The following is a 17,798-nucleotide window of genomic DNA, read 5'->3' as shown; positions in this document are numbered from 1 at the left end:
AGTATGTAAATTATGGTCACCAATATTTATCAGCTCATGCTATCATATTAATTTTGACGATGCTGTAATTTAGGGTAGGAAAACAGGCAACACAGAAATTCTATGGAAATTGTTATCCTTTCCACCGGGAATGAACAAGAGTTTTATTCTATAAACATACTGTATCTGCAAAATATTCTTTAGCCAAATGGGAAAAAAATGTAACTTGCTTTTTAATAGTACAATGAAAAAGATCTTATCTTGTGCTCAAAAGAATGAATTGTGGCTTGCTTCTGGTAACAATTTTCCATTGCATTTGAATAAACTGTGAAAAATGTATAGGTTGATACATTGAAAATGCCAGCACAAAATATATTAGGTAGCATCAAATCTTAAAATGGACTTGTGCAGCCAGTTTCAAATCAAATACAAGCTTGATAGAAGTTCCGATGACCATTGGAAAATACGGGCAAAGCATGACAATCTTCAGCAATGCCTGTAGCACTAGGTGCAAGTTGAATAAAAGGTTTGAAGTAATGACTTTGATAATAAGTCAGAGTAACACATCCAAGATTGCTGATGGTTGTGTGGTAACTCGAGCTCTGAGGAAGAAGCAAGTGTCTGCAAATTTTAAAACATACGGTTTAAATGAAGGGGCAAGAAGGTAGTCGGAGTGTCATGTAGAAAAATGTGAGGTTATTCATTTGGATAGGAACAGCAGAAAAACAGAAAACTTTCCAAACTAATAAATATTGACAGACAAAGGGATCTTGATGTGCCAATCAACGAATGCAAAAATAAAATATGCATGTTCAGTAAGCAATCAGGAACACAAATTGTTTGCTGCCCTTATGGAAGGAGAACGGAGTCCTTTGTTGAGATTCTGCATTGCTTGGATAACATTTATGGTAGTACTGTGTGCAACATTGGTCTCCACACCTCAGGAATTACATACTTGCCTTGGAGTCAGTGCAGCATTGTTTCACTAGATTCCTGGGATGAGGGGATTTGTCCTATAAAGAGAGATCGAGTAAAATTGGCCTAAACTCACTGAAGTTTAAAAGAATGAGAGGTGATCACATACAATGTTTTAAAGGGGATAATAGGTTCAGTGCCAGAGGCTGTTTCATCTAATTGGAGAATCTGAAACTGAAGCCATCTCCCAGTTTAAGAAAATCTCTTTATGCGGAGGGCGGTAAGTTTTTGGAATACCCAAAGGCCTGTGGAAATTCAGTCATTGGATATATTCAAATAAGTGATCAATATATTTTTGGACATTAAGGGCATCAAAGGATATATGACTGGCCAACATAATGACTGAGCCTCAAGTTCAGCCAAGATCTTACTAAACTGGGAAGCATGCTTGAGTTTGGCAAACTTCTGCTTCTATTCTTATGTTCCTAAGTTTAATTAGGCCACACAATTATTCAAATCATTTCTCACTCAGCAAGGAAACCTATCTCAATGTGCAATAATAAATTGGAGACGTAACTCTCTTGATCTACTATGCAGTTGTATAAGGATGGAAAAGATAAAAAGTTGTAGAGGTTTCCCATTTTTGCAGAATTTTAAAGACTTTTTCAAAAATGAGCCAATTCATCTAATTTTAAATTCACATTTACCTTGTTAATCTGAATTGTTTCCAGTGTGTATCTTTTTTCATAAATAGTTTCAAATATAATCACTGTGATGCATTCTCTACACCTGAGGGTTATGGAGGATAGATTATTGATAATAGTTATGGTAGAGGTAAATGATTATTTGAAAGAGTGGGGAGTTGATGGCAAGGGGAAAATGGCACAGAATATGTAAAAATACTGAGATTAAAAATCAGGAGTGCATCAAGAACATAAAAGCCAATTTTTGCCCCCAGTGTGTTGGGAGTGGATGCAAAAGTGGGATAACATACAACCAATGTGGACTGGTGCTTGATGGTTGACGTGGACTCAGTGGACCGAAGGGTCTGTTTCCATGATGTATTTTTAAATTTAGCAGGTCAGGCAGTCTCACTAGAGGAAATGGATAGGCAAAGTTTTGAGTTTGGGCTCTTCTTCAGAATTTGGGTTAGAATTATGGTCAGAGCAGGAGAGCAGCAGAAATCCCAGAGGTGGAGCAAGGGTCTCATGGAACTCCCATTGAAGAGAGAACTGCTTCAAAGTGGCCATACTTTGAGGAAATTTTGCAGTGGTACTCTAAAATGGAGTCACTGGGATCTGCAGATGCTGGAATCGTGAGGAAATCACAAAGTGCTAGAGAAACTCAGTGGGTCAGGCAGCATCTGTGGAGGGGTCCGTTTAGGGCCCTTCTTCAGACCTTAACATCCTTCTGCAAATTGCACCAATACGTCTTTAGTACATTATACGTCCACCATGGGTTTTTATGAAGTGTTTGACATAATTTGGCCAGAAGCAAATTTACCAGATTCTGACAAGTTCCGAGGATCTCTTCATTGAAATACCACAGCTGAATTATGGCCTCGATGGGCTTCTATCTTGTGGTACAATCCTTTCCTTTCAATCTCTCCTTGATAATTGACCGCAAATTCTCAATCGGAATCAGGCCAGGCTAGTTACCAGGGCAATCCAAGACATCTAGCCCCTTCTGCTGAGGTTGGAAGATGTGCAAGTGAACCTCTGCCTCACCTGAAAAACTGTCGGGGTCCTTGGACGGAGTTGAGGGGGGGGGGGCGTATAGGGACAGGTGAGCATCTCCTGCAGTTGCAGAGGAAAGTACCTGGGATGGGTGGTTTGGGTGGGAAGGGACGAGTTGCCCATGGAGTTATCATATCATATCATATCATATATATACAGCCGGAAACAGGCCTTTTCGGCCCACCAAGTCCGTGCCGCCCAGCGATCCCCGTACATTAACACTATCCTACACCCACTAGGGACAATTTTTACATTTACCTAGCCAATTAACCTACATACCTGTACGTCTTTGGAGTGTGGGAGGAAACCGAAGATCTCGGAGAAAACCCACGCAGGTCACGGGGAGAACGTACAAACTCCTTACAGTGCAGCACCCGTAGTCAGGATCGAACCTGAGTCTCCGGCGCTGCATTTTTGCTGTAAAGCAGCAACTCTACCGCTGCGCTACCGTGCCGCCCGGGAAGTTGCGGAGGGAACTGTTTCTGCGGAAAGTGGTGGAGATGGGAAGATGTGGCTAGTAGTGGGATCCCATTGGAGGTGGCAAAAATGTCAGAGGATTATGTGCTTTATGCTGTACGAGGACAAGGGGGACTCTGTCCTTGTTACAAATGGGAGTGGGGGGAAAGCAAGAGCGGAGTTGCGGGATATCGAGGAGTTATTTAGCCACCTTTGACACACTCTTCTCTGCAATACATTGATGTATTGCAGCAAATTCATCATTCCGTCAACTGGAGTGCAGTGGACCATCACCGTAGTAGCTGCAACAACCCAAAAACATTTTCTTTTCAGGATGTTTGACGAACTAGGCAAAGTGGTATTTTCTCACTGGCTCTCCATCTGACCTCTGAACATGCTGGCTACATGGGCCTGACACAGGAAAAGGCTTTCGTCTCAAGATCACACCTTTCTCCAGTCCTCACCTGCCCAATCATTATATTTTAAGGCCCACTGATATCGGTTCTTCTTTATTACAGAAGTTACCAAGTTTTTTTTACACATGGCTTCTGCCTATACCACTGACTTCAATGAGGTATTCCTTCATTCCCTATGTTCTGATTTGTTGCTTTATGACACTTATTATTTTTCACTGTGCTATTCTAGGCCCTGGAAATTAATACCCGGAGAATGAAAAATGACCAGAAGAACTTTTTCAGAGCGATTTATATAGTTACAGAAAAATAAAATAAATGGTGGACGTAGAAACTCATCATATGAAAAAATAACAGTCAGCTCGTGATTCAATTAAATTGCACAAAAAAAAGGAGGATTGGAATAAAGGTCCCAACTTGAAATGTCGCCTATCTGTTCCCGCCAGAGATGCTACCTGACCCACTGAGTTACTCCAGCACCTTGTGCTTTGCTCCAGCATCAGACGGTTACTTGGATCTCCATGTTTTTTTTAAAAACTATCATATCTGGTCATTTCAACAGTAGCAATTACAGTAAGTACAGGTAATATATCACATCTCATCAATTCATTAAGCAGTTGGAAAAGGACAAATTCACTTACACTGTATAGCATATGCACCTAATTGCGCGGCAATGTTTAAAGGGCATGGCAATCTACCTTGAAGGACATCCTGTTTGACCTGTAGAAAAAACTGGTACCTACAATAAGAAAAGATATTAGCATTTAGAATAATATGCTGCTGGTCCTATTCAGTGCATTATTTTTTTTGATGAAATTGGCTTATTTATGCATATTTCAATGTTCTTTTCACTTTAAGATATCCATGTTGATCTTTATAAAGACAAGGATGTTAGAACTATTTTTATTTCCAAATGGCGAATTAATGGAGTCCCAACCCTAACAGGAATTGTAGGCAAGTGAGCCTCAAACTATTGGAGAAGATTCTTCAAGATAGGATTTGCTCCCATTTGGAAGAGAATGGGTTAGTAAGGAACAATCAGTGTGGCTTTATACACGGCAGGTCATATCTTACTAGAGTTTACCAGAGTGATGCCTGGATTAGGGAGTATTAGCTAGGGAAGAAGTTGGACAGACCAAGATTATTTTTTTCTGAAATGACAGAGGCTGTGTGGAGACCTGATAGGAGTATATAGAATTATGAAAAGCATGGATAGGGTAATCAGTCAGAATCTTTTTACTAGAAAGGAAAAATCAAATACTAGAGGACATAGCTTTACGATAAGAGGATAAAGGTTTAAAGAGATGTGTGGGGCAAGTTTTTTTACCCAGAAGGTGGTGAGTGCCTGGAATGTGCGCCTGGGGTGGTGGTTGAAGCAGATATGTTAGTGGCATTTAAAAGTCTTTTGGTTGGGCATAGGGATAGGCAGGGAATGAAAGGATATGGGATATATATTATATGCAAGTGGATAAGTGATGGACTTGGCATCATATTCGCCACATTAGATATATAATACAGATATATATATATATATATATATTATATATATAACCGGGTGGCATCGCACGACGGCACTCGCCAACAGTCTGTCTTGTCCTTTTCTTCTTTTCTTGTCTATAGTTTGTTGTTAAATGTATGTTTTAGTGTATCTTTAGTTTTGTATTATGGGGGGGGGGGGGGGGAAACATTTTAAAATCTCTTTCCTCGACGTAAATGCGACTTTTTCCATATCGTATCTCCGTCCGCACTGCGGCCTAACATCATGGAGCTTGTGATCCTTTGGTTAGGGATCGACTTCGGGAGCTCCAACTGCAGGAGCTTCGACCACCCCGATTGCGGGAGCTTCAATCGCCCCAACGTGGGGGCTTCGATCGCCGGCTGCGGGAGCTTCGATCGCCCTGAGTGCAGACGGTTCAACTGCCCCGACCGCGGGAGAAAAGGAAGGAAAAAGATAATACGTTATTGCCTTCCATCGCAGTGCACTGTGGTGGAGGTTTATGTTCATTTGTATGTAGTTGTGTGTCTTGCTGTTTTTTTGTATGTTCTTACATACTTGGCTAATAAATTCTTTGTATCTGTTTCTTGTATCTGTACTTGGGAATGGGTGCATAGAATAGAATTATGAGATCTACAGTTGACACCACACTTGGATGTGAGCAAACTGTAAGGAGGATGATATTAAATGGCAATGGATAGACCATTAAATTTGGCAATCAAATGCTCAATGAAATATGAAGACATACATCTTGGCAGAAATAACAGAGGAAACTATATAGGATAAATGCCACAGTTCCAAATTGTGTACAGTAATGGAATCTAGGTGCATATGCACATATTTACTTGAAAAAAGGAACAATTTAGTTTATCTTCATAAATAAAGGCAAGAGAAAAAATGAGTAAGGTTATGTCAAACCATAAAATTCTGATTGGATCATACTCTGGTATATTATGTCGAGTAAAATTGCGATGGTCCTTGATAAGATTTATCAGAATAGTTCCAGAACGGAGATTTTAGCTGCAGGTTATTAGGGACAAGTTGGGAGCATGGGAGATTGAGGAAGAATTTGATGAATGTGTGCAAGGTCATGGTGGGTTTAGACAGGGTCAGTAGGGAGAAATAGATTGGTGTGACATCTAGAGATATAGATTCCAGTTGTTGGGCAAAAGATTCAGATACATGTGCAAGGAAACTTTTACACGGTGGTTATGATCTGGAATTCTGTCATCTAAGGCACATGTGGCTACGAGGTTGAGAGCAAAAATAAGATTGAATTGATTGCTTCTCAAAGAGTTGACATGGATTTGATGGAATGAACGGCTAGGCCAAAATGGTTCTATAGCAATATTTACAGTGACCTGCTGCAGCGTTTGATCTCCATGACTGTCACATGGGAGTGATTCAATTTCTTTACTAGAACCCAGCACTGGTCACCAATCAAGAGCTGCCAACTACTAAATAAAAACTAGGGAAGAAATGTTGGATACAGTCCACCTCAGACCAAAAAAATCAAATCTCACTGTTGAAAATCCAGAGGCTAAAGGATGACTCTCACAACCTCCACCACTGGAGCAGACATGGAAAGAAGCAAACAATGAATGTGTAGGGGGCTAAATTGGATAGCTCCCTCTCATGCTCAAAAAGTGAGCTGATTGTAATATCAAGTAATCTATGCTAGTTTAATGTATGTAGGAAGCGTCTATTTGCTTATCGGAATAAATTCTGAGTTCATCGTGTTTATTGGCTGGATGTACCAGTTAGGATCATGTGCAGCCAGCTCGATTTATATACTGAGTTAGGAAACAAAAATGGAAAAACTAGCATGAAGAGGTTGAATATATAAAATAAGAATCGTAGTGATCCTAGTCTGAAAGAAGCCCAAGCAAAAAAAGTGTATGATGTTAACATGATGATCTACTCAAGAGCAAAGCCACCGAAAGAACAAAAATCAGACTTGTTTTCACTATAAGCATGGAAAATCATCAATATTTGATGCAAGCCATAAAGAACTCTGAAAGAATCCCATCACTCAGTGCACAAAGAGAAAAGGGATGAGACAGAACCCATGATGTAAACTGATGTCCCATTTAATGCCAAAGAGAAAGATAACTACTTTATAGAACTCAACAATGAACAATCAAGTTGGTTCACAGATTAAGTTTTATGTGTTGAACGATTTCAATGGAAGATTCAGGGTGATCAAAGAAAGCAAAAAGACCTTCTCCCTGAACTCTCCCTTCAGACGTAGTGTAACTTTAGAAAGCACCAAATACAATGGAGAAGTAGCCTGAAGAATCAACCAGCAAACCTGAAATTGATAATCCTTTAAATAGTGCTGATGGACAGGTCTTTCCTACAGCTGCATGTACCTCCAGTCACGCAAGTTTAAGACAAAGCTAAGGCACTAAGTTCTCAAATAACACTGCTATTAGTAAATCACTATTGCACACTGACAGATGTCTTGATCTGGCTGTCTGGCTACCTTCGTTCACTTGCCAGATGTTCACTGCTCACAGACAAGTCCACACCATCACCTCGCATGTGTGGACACATGCACTGTGGGAGTTGCAGCACCCCAAAAATAGATGTTAATGGACCAAATTTCTCATTCAATCCTTTGTGGTGCAACAATATTGAAATTATGTTACTTAACTTACTTTTCTTTAGTCTAGCATGAGGGAATGTTTAGATCAAGAATATTTCTGCTCAACTTTTCTTCCTCACCCCCACTCTTGTCACAAATAGTTACATTCACTTCCTTAGTAAGGCAGACCTCTGTGAAATTTAACTGACAGATTGATGAATAGAAACTGAGATTAAAATAAATTTGTTGCTAAGTGAACTACTCTAGCTAAATTAATATTACTCTCTTCATAAAGCCTAGGTAGTTATTTAAGATTTCATAAATGGCTTACTGCCAGAAAAATAAAATATAAAGGACAAAAATGGATAAATGTTCTTCAGCCATTTAAAATTCAGATATTTATCCCTTTTTATTTATCATTTCTCAAGATGCAGGCATCGCTGAAAAGCCATAATTTATTGACCGTCCTTTATTACCCTCAAGAAGGTGACAGTGAGCTACCTTTTTGAACCACAGTAATCCTGGTGAAGCGAGTTCCAGATTGCTATTCCATGGTTCCACAATTTATTGGCACAATAGTTCCATAATTTAGCCAAAGCAATGACCAATGAACCCTGATCTATTGTCAAGTCAGGATGGTGCTCTAACTGGAGTTCAATCTTCAGACGGTAATGTTCCCATGCATTACTGCTCTTGAATTTATTAATGACAGATGTTTAGAGTTTAAGAATTCCTAAAAATGACTGCATTTTGTTTAAGGCACACAACTGCAATTATGCTTCCTATGTATTGTTGTGGTTGCAACTAGTGGCAGTATTTCATTGTGGCCCTGACTTGGGTCTTACAGAGGATGAAAAGATTTGATTTGTCAGCAGGGAATCACTCACAACAGGTTACTCAGCATCTAATTAGCTCTTGCCTCAACAATATTTATAAGGATGTTCCAGACGAATTTCTAGTCAGTGATGGCCCCCAGTATGTTAACAATGGGAAGCCAGTCACTGATGATGCTACTGAATTATCAATGATAACTGTTAGGCTCTCTTGTATGGAAACAATCATTGTCTACCCCTTCTGTGGCATAGATGTTGTTTGCCACTAGATTGGGCTTAGGAAAGTGCCTGGAGTAACTCACAGACTGACATATTGGGGTTATCAAGATATATGCCCAAGAACTACAAGCATCTTTTTCTGCGTAATGGGTGACTCCAAATAATAATTTTCCCCTAGAATCCCACTAAATAAGTTTCACTAATAGTCTTTGATACCAGAGTCAGTCAGATGCCAACTGAATGCCAAATGTAATAACTTTTACCTCAACTCTGGAATTCAGCTCTTTAATTCATATTTGAACCAAGGTTTGGAGCTGAATGCACTGCGAAACTAAAAGTAGGCATCCAAAAGCATGGAGTTGGCTAATTGATAATACTATAAGCAATGCTGTCCATCACTGATGACTGAGAGTTACTGATTGACCATGAATTACTTGGATATTATTGGGCCTGATTTTGTGCACAATTTTCCACTTTGTTGAGTATTTGTAATTATTTTGGAATAACCTGGCTGTTCTGAAGTACTTGTTGCCTGATTTCTAAATCGTATGTCATATCTATTTTACTTTTGAGAAATGAAATAAATTAGCTGAAGACTGGCTTCTATCTTGCCTCCTAGAAATGCTTTTGACAATCTTCTTCATGATAGGTTGATCCAGAAAATTAAGATGCATGGGATCCACAGGGACTTCATAGTTTGATTCGGAACTAAGTTATCCAATGGAATCCAGAGGGTAGCAGTGGAAGGATGTTATTCCTATTGGAGGTTTGTGACTAGTAGAGTTCTGCATGGATCAGTGCTTGAACCTACTTTGTTTATACTGCATGTAAATGACTTGGACAAAAATGTAGATTGGTTGGTTAGAAAGTTTGCAGATCACACCAACATTGCTGGAGTTGCAGATTGTGAAAGCTGGCAAAAAATGCAACAGGATTTAGACATGGGCAGAAATATGGCAGATGGAGTTTAATCTGGCAAGTGTGAAGTGTTGCACTTTGGGAGGTCAAATGTAAAGGGAAAGTAGACAGTTAAAGGCAGGATCCTTAAAAGCACTGGTGCGAAACAAGATCTGGGGGTCCAAGTCCACAGCTCCCTGAAAGTAGCAACACAAGAGCGAGTTAAATAAAGCATATGGTATGCTTGCATTCGTTGGGTTAGTGTATCAAATATAAGATACTTATATTATTATGTTTTTGGAGTATTGTGTGCAGTTCTGATGGAAATACTTGAGGATATAACTTTAAAATGACTGAAGGAAAGTTTAAAGGAGATGTATGGGGCAAGTATAGCTAAACATAGTTGCAAAGTTTTCAGCCTTGTTCTTAGCATTCGCACATTGCTCATCGCCACTGTTGAGGATTGAGATATTTCTTGGAGCCCCTTTCTTGTCCCATTTGTTGGTTAATTGTGCACTACCAATCACAACTAGATGTGGTAGGTCTGTAGAGGTTCAATCCAATCTATTGATATGGATTGCATAGCAATTTCTATTGCCTGCTGATTTTGCTGTTTAGCACACATGTAGACCTGTGTTACATCTTCTACATGTTAGCATTGCTTTTTTTTTAAGATAACTTAACTGTTGTTGCAGCATGTCCTTTTACATTCCTCACTAAACCAGGGTAGATCCCCTAATTGTTTGAAATGGAAGAATGAAAGGATATGCCAAGCCATGTGGTGGTCTCCTCTTCTGCTACTTCATGGGTGCTCAGTTTTGAGGTACCAGATTTGTTCTTATTTAATATGTTGGCAGTAAGACACAATGCTTTGAAAAATGCCCTCAATATGAAAAGAGGATTTTGTTTCCATGCGTAATCTGTATTGATCACTCCTACCAAAGCTGTCATGGAAATCGGAGTCAGAGACAGATGTCCACAGGGTGATTAACAAGAATGCACTCAATACCTCACTAGCAGCTGTCCCCCTCATGACTCCCTAACCACTCACTTGTGCTTCTCTAACATACTACTACCACTTTTGGTGGGTCTGTCCCAAAGATCCAGAGATTGAGAAGGAGAATTCTGGGAGGTAGACTGAGAGATAAGATTTTGTGTCAGGTGATGGCGACACTACTCCAGGGACAGCACGTCTAATCTCGCATTAGACACTCGGTATTCATGAGAATGCCTTAGGAAGGTTAACTGGTCTGGGTTCACTTCGTCATATCTGAATTTATTTGCTAAGTCAATGCCAGGTGATTCATTCAGTTTCATCTATTTTGTGTTTTAAGATAGATGGTATGATACAACTGAGTGGCTTGTGGCCATTTCAGACTACTCTTAAAAGTCAGCCCTGTTTCTGTGGGTTCCGAGGTAAAGGCAGCAGATCTCCTTCCGGAAAGACATTGGTGAACCTGTTGGATCTGTACACGAATCCAATAATTCCATGGTGCCTTTTACTAAGACCGGATTGTTTTAATATTCCAAAAAAAGTTTAACTTCAATTAAAATTCAGTGACAGCCATGCAGGAATTTGAATTACATCTCAGAATTGCTTGATCAAGACCACTTAATTATTAGATTGGTTATTTAATACTCTGCCATCAGCAAAAACATATTTATTTTGCAAAATGCTACCTTTCACAAATATTACATATTAAATATTTTTATTTTGCACACTCCATTCATTTGAAATTATTTGCAAGGAAAATGTGATATGAATATCATCAATCTGTCCTTACAGGATTCAATAAAGCTGACAGACCAGGAAAAGACAATATTCTATTATATTTGACTTAGGTAGTAAAGTTAATAATTACGCTCTGTTACCTTGTTATTTCTTCTTTAAGTTTACAAGGATCTTCTGCATAGAATTTTACACCAAAATATAATGTATAGGGTGGACCGGCTATAAAAGAAGAAACATTAACATAAAATACAATCTATATATTGAAAGTTTATCAACAGTTTTAAGATATACATACACAGTTTAATTAACCAATTACTAATATTCAGATTTCCTGTAAAAGACAGTTTTCAATGGAAAATCCCACATCAGATGTGTAGACAAATTGATAAATCATTGAATTATAGCATTTAAAATTATACCAAGATATAAAATCATGGAGTTTTATAACAGAGAAGGCAAGTTATCTCATCTTTCCAGCTATGAATATTTTACCCTAATTTCCCCCTAACCTTTGCCAGATTCTTTAAATTTTCTTTATTTTTTTATCCTTGAAAAACAAATTCGCATTCACCACTGTTTATGAATGAGCATTACAGGACCTAATCATTCTCTCAACTTAAAATGATCAGAACCCCAAAATTTGGCGTGTTACCTCCCTGTGCAGGGTTCCAGAACGCAGAGCTGAAAGGTGGCAAAGGACTGGGGCAAATATTATAGTCAAGGAGAGCAAGATTAGCAGATAGGACAAGCAGGTGCATAGTAAAGAGAGGAAATACCTGTGGTTTGAACTATATTTATTTCAGTGTTAACAGATAAGGCAGATGAACTCAGGGTTTGGATTGGTTCAAAAGACTGGGATAATATAGTCTTAACATAAACATGGCAGAGAGAAGGGCAGAACTGGCAGTTCAATATTCCAGGGTATACATACTATTGGCATATATGAGTGGGAACCACCTACATGAGTGGGTCTTCATGTAGGTATGAAGACATAATTACTGTGCTCAGAGAGAACATTCTTGGGGGATCATCCAGTGAGGATAGAACTTAGAAATAGGAAGGTCATGATCACTTTAACAGAAATGTATTACAGGTCTCTCAATAGTCAGCATGAATTCGAGGAACAGATGGGAAGATAGCTGTAAAAATAATGAGGTCGTATTAATGGCCGTATTAAGGTTGTATCAAATCAGGGCAGGATTTACGTACTAAATGGTGGAGCTCTGGTGAGTGTTGGAAAGAGTGCAGAAGAGATTCACTAGGATGTTACCTGGGCTTGTGGATTTGAGTTATAGACTGGCACATCTTTCTTTGGAGATTAGGAGGCTGAAGGATTACCTTATTAAGGTGTATAAGATCATGAGGAGCATGGTATAAGTGAACATTCATACTTTTTTTTCCCCAGAGCAAAAGATTCTAAAATTTGAGGGCATAGGCTTAAGGTGAGAGGAGAGAGATTTAAGAGGGACCTCAGGGACAACCTTTTCCCTCAGAGGGTAGTCCATATCTGGAATATGTTGCCAGAAAAAGCTATGAAACACATATAATTATGAATTTTAAAAGACATTGAGACAGTAAGCATTTAAGGTTATAGACCAAATGTAGGCAAATTGGACTAGCCTACAAGGCCAGCTTGGTCAAGATGGACCAAAGGGCCTGTTTCCGTGCTTTGCAGCTTAATGACTCACATAAAATTAATGAACAGTAAAACCCCAGTAATTCAGCATCTGATCATCTGGAAATCCTGATAGTTTGGCATCTGATTCACTCATTTGTCTGGAATGAATGGCAGAAATCCCGAGTGCAGCCAAGGCTGAGGTCAGGACAGTGGGCTGGCTGTGCAGCCGTAGATAGGGTCAAGATGTTGATGATTTATGAGAGCAGGTTCGCATCAGTGCCAGGTCCAGAGTTCTTGTATATTTTGTTCTCCCTTTAAACTCACCGGATTCACTGAATATTACTGTAACATGTAAAACGTGTTCGGGTATTAACAGAAATAACAATGAATAGTCTGAAAAATTTACTAGTCCAGCACGAGCAAAGTCATAAGGGTGCTGGAGTATAGGTGTTTTACTGGGCTGACAAGATTGAACAAGAAAAAGGAGGTGCAGGAAGATTATACAGATTGAGTTTCATTATAAACAGAGTTGATCATCAGTTTTTTTAGAAGTGAGTGGCACCTGTGAAAGAACTAGACACTCAGAATGGGAAAGGAAGGTGAGGCAGAGATATGTGCCTAAGCTCCATATAATGATGCATTTTCTAGCACAAGGAAAAATATTTTGACAGACTCAACAAAGAACAACCAACCGAAAGGTATTCGTTTTGATAAGATTTTTGTTATGGAAGTTTTTAATGGAAAATCTGGGACAGATTGAATGTGTAGGAAGGAACTGCAGATGCTGGTTTACACTGAAGATAGACACAAGATTGAAGACAGTGTGAGGAACAGATATGATGACATGATGGAAAAAATAATGGAGAAAGAGTACCAGAAACTTGTGCTCAGCACAACCTTCATATAATAATAATAATAATATTCATTTATTGTCATTGCAACGAGTACAACGAAATTAAAAAATAGCCAATCCTGACGGTGCGTACAAACATATATGCAATAAATGCAAAAACAAATAAATACATAAATACAATTATATTAAGTACAAGATTTTTTAACGGTGTTGCCTAGTGCAAAGGTAGTGTTCAGTTCTCGTATGGCCCTGGGGTAAAAACTGTTCTTAAGTCTGTTTGTTCGGGATTTGATCGACCTGAAACGTCGACCAGAGGGCAGATGAACAAACAGACGGTGGCCGGGGTGGGATGGATCTTTTATTATTTTGCCTGCTCTACTGAGGCAGCGTAGGCTGAACAGGTGCTCCAGGGAGGGCAGTGAGCAGCCGATGATCTTCTGGGCCGTCGTGATGACCCTCTGAAGGGCCTTCCTGTCCTTTTCTGAGCAGCTGGCATACCATGTGGTTATACAGTATACCCCATATATCATTCCATTACAGAAACACATAGGTATGCCCTCATTAGTGGAACCTGGATGTAAAAAAAACAGATCATCCCTATACATCCTTACAAGACCGAAGAATCACCACACCAATACTGTGCAGGAAGGAACTGCGGATGCTGGATTACACCATAGACACAAAATGCTGGAGTAACTCAGCAGGACAGGTAGCATCTCTGGAGAGAAGGAATGGGTGATGTTTCGGGTCGAGACCCTTCTTCGAACTGATTGTCAGGGGAGAGGGAGACAGAGATATGGAAGGGTAGGGTGTGAAAACACAGATCAAAGGGGGCAATGGCATACTGACCTTTCTGTCCTGGGCCTCCTCCACTGTCAGAGTGAGGCCCAAAGCAAATTGGAGCAACAACACCTCATATTTTGCTTGGGCAGCTTACAACCCAGTGGTACGAATATTGATTTATTTAACTTCAATTAACCCTTGCTTTCCCTCTCTCACTGTGTCACCTTCCCCTCAGCTAACAATGTACCATTTTACATTTCCTTGATCATCGTCCCCTTGGATCTGTGTTTGCACACCTTACCCTTCCATACAACTATGTCTCCCTCTCCCCTGATTCGCAGTCTGAAGAAAGATCTCGACCCGAAATGTCACCCATTCCTTCTCTCCAGAGATGCTGCCTGTCCCGTTGAGTTACTCCAGCGTTTTGTGTCTAACCACCGTAATACTGCTACCAGAGCAGCAAATGTGGTTAACAACATTGACCACAAGATGGTGCCCCTCACTACAAACATGTTTAGAAGGTCAAGGATAAAAGAAAAGAAAATATTTAGATTGCACGGAATCAATGAAATATCAAATCACACAGGCATTGGAAAGACCTTTGTGAGAATATCAAATGCAAAAAACTCCATGATGAGGAATAGAAATAGTTAAGCCAAGTATTCTCAGTATGGCATCAGAAGTAAAATAAATTTCAAGTTATAGCAGCAGTTACAATTACATTGTTTAAAAAACATTTGGACAGGAACATGTATAGAAAATATTTAGAGGGAAATGGCCAAATACAGGACAATGGAACTAGCTTAGGTAGGCATGGACAAGTTAGGCTGAAGGGCCTGTTTCCACCGTGTTTAACTGTGACTCAAAAATATTACTAACTATATTGATGAAACAATAATAATCCCAATCACGAATATAGATTTTGAAAATGAGAATCCTTATGATGTATCTGATGGATATTGTTTTTAAATTCCACTGCACTCAAATCCATATTTTTGTTAAAATAATCTTGATGAGATATAAAGACTGCAAATGTGCCATAAACTTTCAAAGTTCTTCCTTACAACTTCTTTGAATCTCTCTCCTCATCAGTACCATCACATTGTACACAATCAAATGATACAAAATCATGAGAGGGATAGATTGGGTAAAAGCAGAGTCTATTGCCCAGAGATGGGGAATTGAGAAACAGAAGACATAGGCTTAAGGTGAGGGGGAAAGATTTAATAGGAATCTGAGCGGTAACCTTTTTTACACAAAGTTGGTGGGTGTATGGAATGAGGTTGTTGAGACAGGTACTATCGCAAAATTTAAGCATTTAAACAGGTACATTGGTAGGATAGGTTTGGATAGGTTTGGGCCGAATGCGAGCAGGTGGGACTAATGTAGATGAGGCATGTAGATGGGGATGTTGTCGGCATGGGCAACTTAGCCCTGTTTCCACACTGTATGACTCTCTATGACTCTCTATTACATATATCTTTTCCCTCTTTACAGTTTTGTTATTGGTTGATTGCCACATTTCCCCATTGTAAATGATGAGACTGGCTGAGGCTTGTTTTTAATATTTATTAGCTGATCTCCATGTGTGACCTAAAATGATTCAAATTCTTCTCACGTAGCAGAAGTATCCAAACTCATGCTGAAATTTCACAACTATCGAACGGTTCTTGACAATATGCAGCACAAAGAATATATACAATTAGTCCTCTATGGCAATTTACCTACATATTGTGTCAGCCTTAAATTAATGGTGTGAATTTCCATTTGTCCCAATTCTCGTTAGCTATCAGTTCAAATCCTACAGTTAAATAGAAAATTAATTTCACATGACGAATAAACATGGAGTTATAGTTTAAACAAGACCACTAATATTTTTCATGGGGTTCAATATTAAATATTGATTTCATAACAACATAAATATTGTTGTTTTAAATCATGACCTGAAAGTTGTAGGTTGGAAGTCTGGACCATATAATTTTATTTATTTCTAATCAGGTAATATGTAATTAAAGAAACAGCTCAGTAAAGTATTTTTTATTAATATCCAGTGTATGCAAGGACCTCTTTAAGAAGCAGGCAGGGTGCTGCTATACAGTTCAAACCTGATGTTTAAGGAAGCTGAATGTATTCATACGTCATGTGCAATTCAATTATAAAGTTAATATAGAAATCAGAAATACCTTTAAGCCCAATATATTAACCTTTTTATTATTCCTCAAAGAAGGACCCCAGTTTCATAAGAGGCACTGCTGAAGTATCTGGGATGTTAGATAAAAAGGCCTGTCATTTTTTAACACCAACTCCAAACAGAGAAACTCCAATCACATTGAAAGTTCAAACCATTAATATTGTGTAGTAGACATCAATGAGAAATTAAAATTAAAAAGTCACTGCATGAAATGCTTAAAAGATTAAAAGATCAACAAAAATGTACAGGCTATAGAATTCATCTTTGAGTGAATCATTAAGCCACAAAGATATTCATACCAGAAAAATATTGCCTGGAAGTGATCAAGATCAAAGTTCTTCAAGTTAAGAAAAACTGTTGGAAAAATAAAAAATGCCTCAGAAAATGTGTCAGTTATATCAGGAATCAGAGACCATGTGCAATTAAAACTTGCGCATAAATTAATTACAGAGCCATTGATCAGAGAAACAAGCTCTTCATTGCACCATTTCTGTGCCAACCATCAAACATTCATCTAATATTAATCATATTTTCAGCATTTGGACTACAGACTTCTGTGCTTTGGTGAGTCAAGCGCTCAATGGGATACTTCTTACATTTTGTGAGAATCTCTGCCTTCAATCTCCTCTCAGGCAGCGTATTCCACATTCCAAACACCCTCTGGGTAAAATAAATCTTCCTTGGATCACCACTAAACCTTCTATATCCTAACTTAAACCTGTGCCCTCTGGGTTTAGACTTATGGAGAAAAGATTCCAGATTTAATTAATATATTTTCCCATTCTTTTTTTAAACAATGTTTCCTAACTATGCTCCTCATAATTTTGAATACCTCCATCAGTTAGTTTTCTCCACTCCAAAGAAAACAAACTCAGCCTACCCAGTCTTTCCACATAATTAAAACACTCCATCTCCAGCAACAACCATGTGAGCTTGTGGACAGTGTGGTGATGCAGCTGGGATGGAGGCCAGAGACCTGGGTTCCATCTGACCCTCCAGTATGCTGTGTGTGGAGTTTGCACGATCTCCCTCTGACCATGAATTTCCTCTACGTGATCGGATTTCCTCCTACATTCCACACATGCAGGTTG

The 17,798-nt window shown here is 39.0% G+C and overlaps 1 protein-coding gene across 4 annotated transcripts in view; it reads right to left on the bottom strand.

The window, feature by feature from the left end:
• Window positions 1-17,798, bottom strand: part of epb41l4a (erythrocyte membrane protein band 4.1 like 4A) — a 139,003-nt gene that overhangs the window by 61,908 nt on the left and 59,297 nt on the right. For all 4 annotated transcript variants that reach the window (XM_078396358.1, XM_078396355.1, XM_078396356.1 and 1 more), the window contains 2 exons: window positions 11,403-11,481; window positions 4,141-4,238 (listed from right to left, as the gene is read on the bottom strand). In XM_078396358.1, the coding sequence (XP_078252484.1) occupies window positions 4,141-4,238; window positions 11,403-11,481 (177 nt within the window). The remainder of the gene's footprint in view (window positions 1-4,140; window positions 4,239-11,402; window positions 11,482-17,798) is intronic.

This window comes from Rhinoraja longicauda, chromosome 3 (genome assembly GCF_053455715.1).
Source record: "Rhinoraja longicauda isolate Sanriku21f chromosome 3, sRhiLon1.1, whole genome shotgun sequence".
NCBI lineage: Eukaryota > Metazoa > Chordata > Chondrichthyes > Rajiformes > Arhynchobatidae > Rhinoraja > Rhinoraja longicauda.
This window is presented reverse-complemented; position numbering and strand designations above follow the sequence as displayed.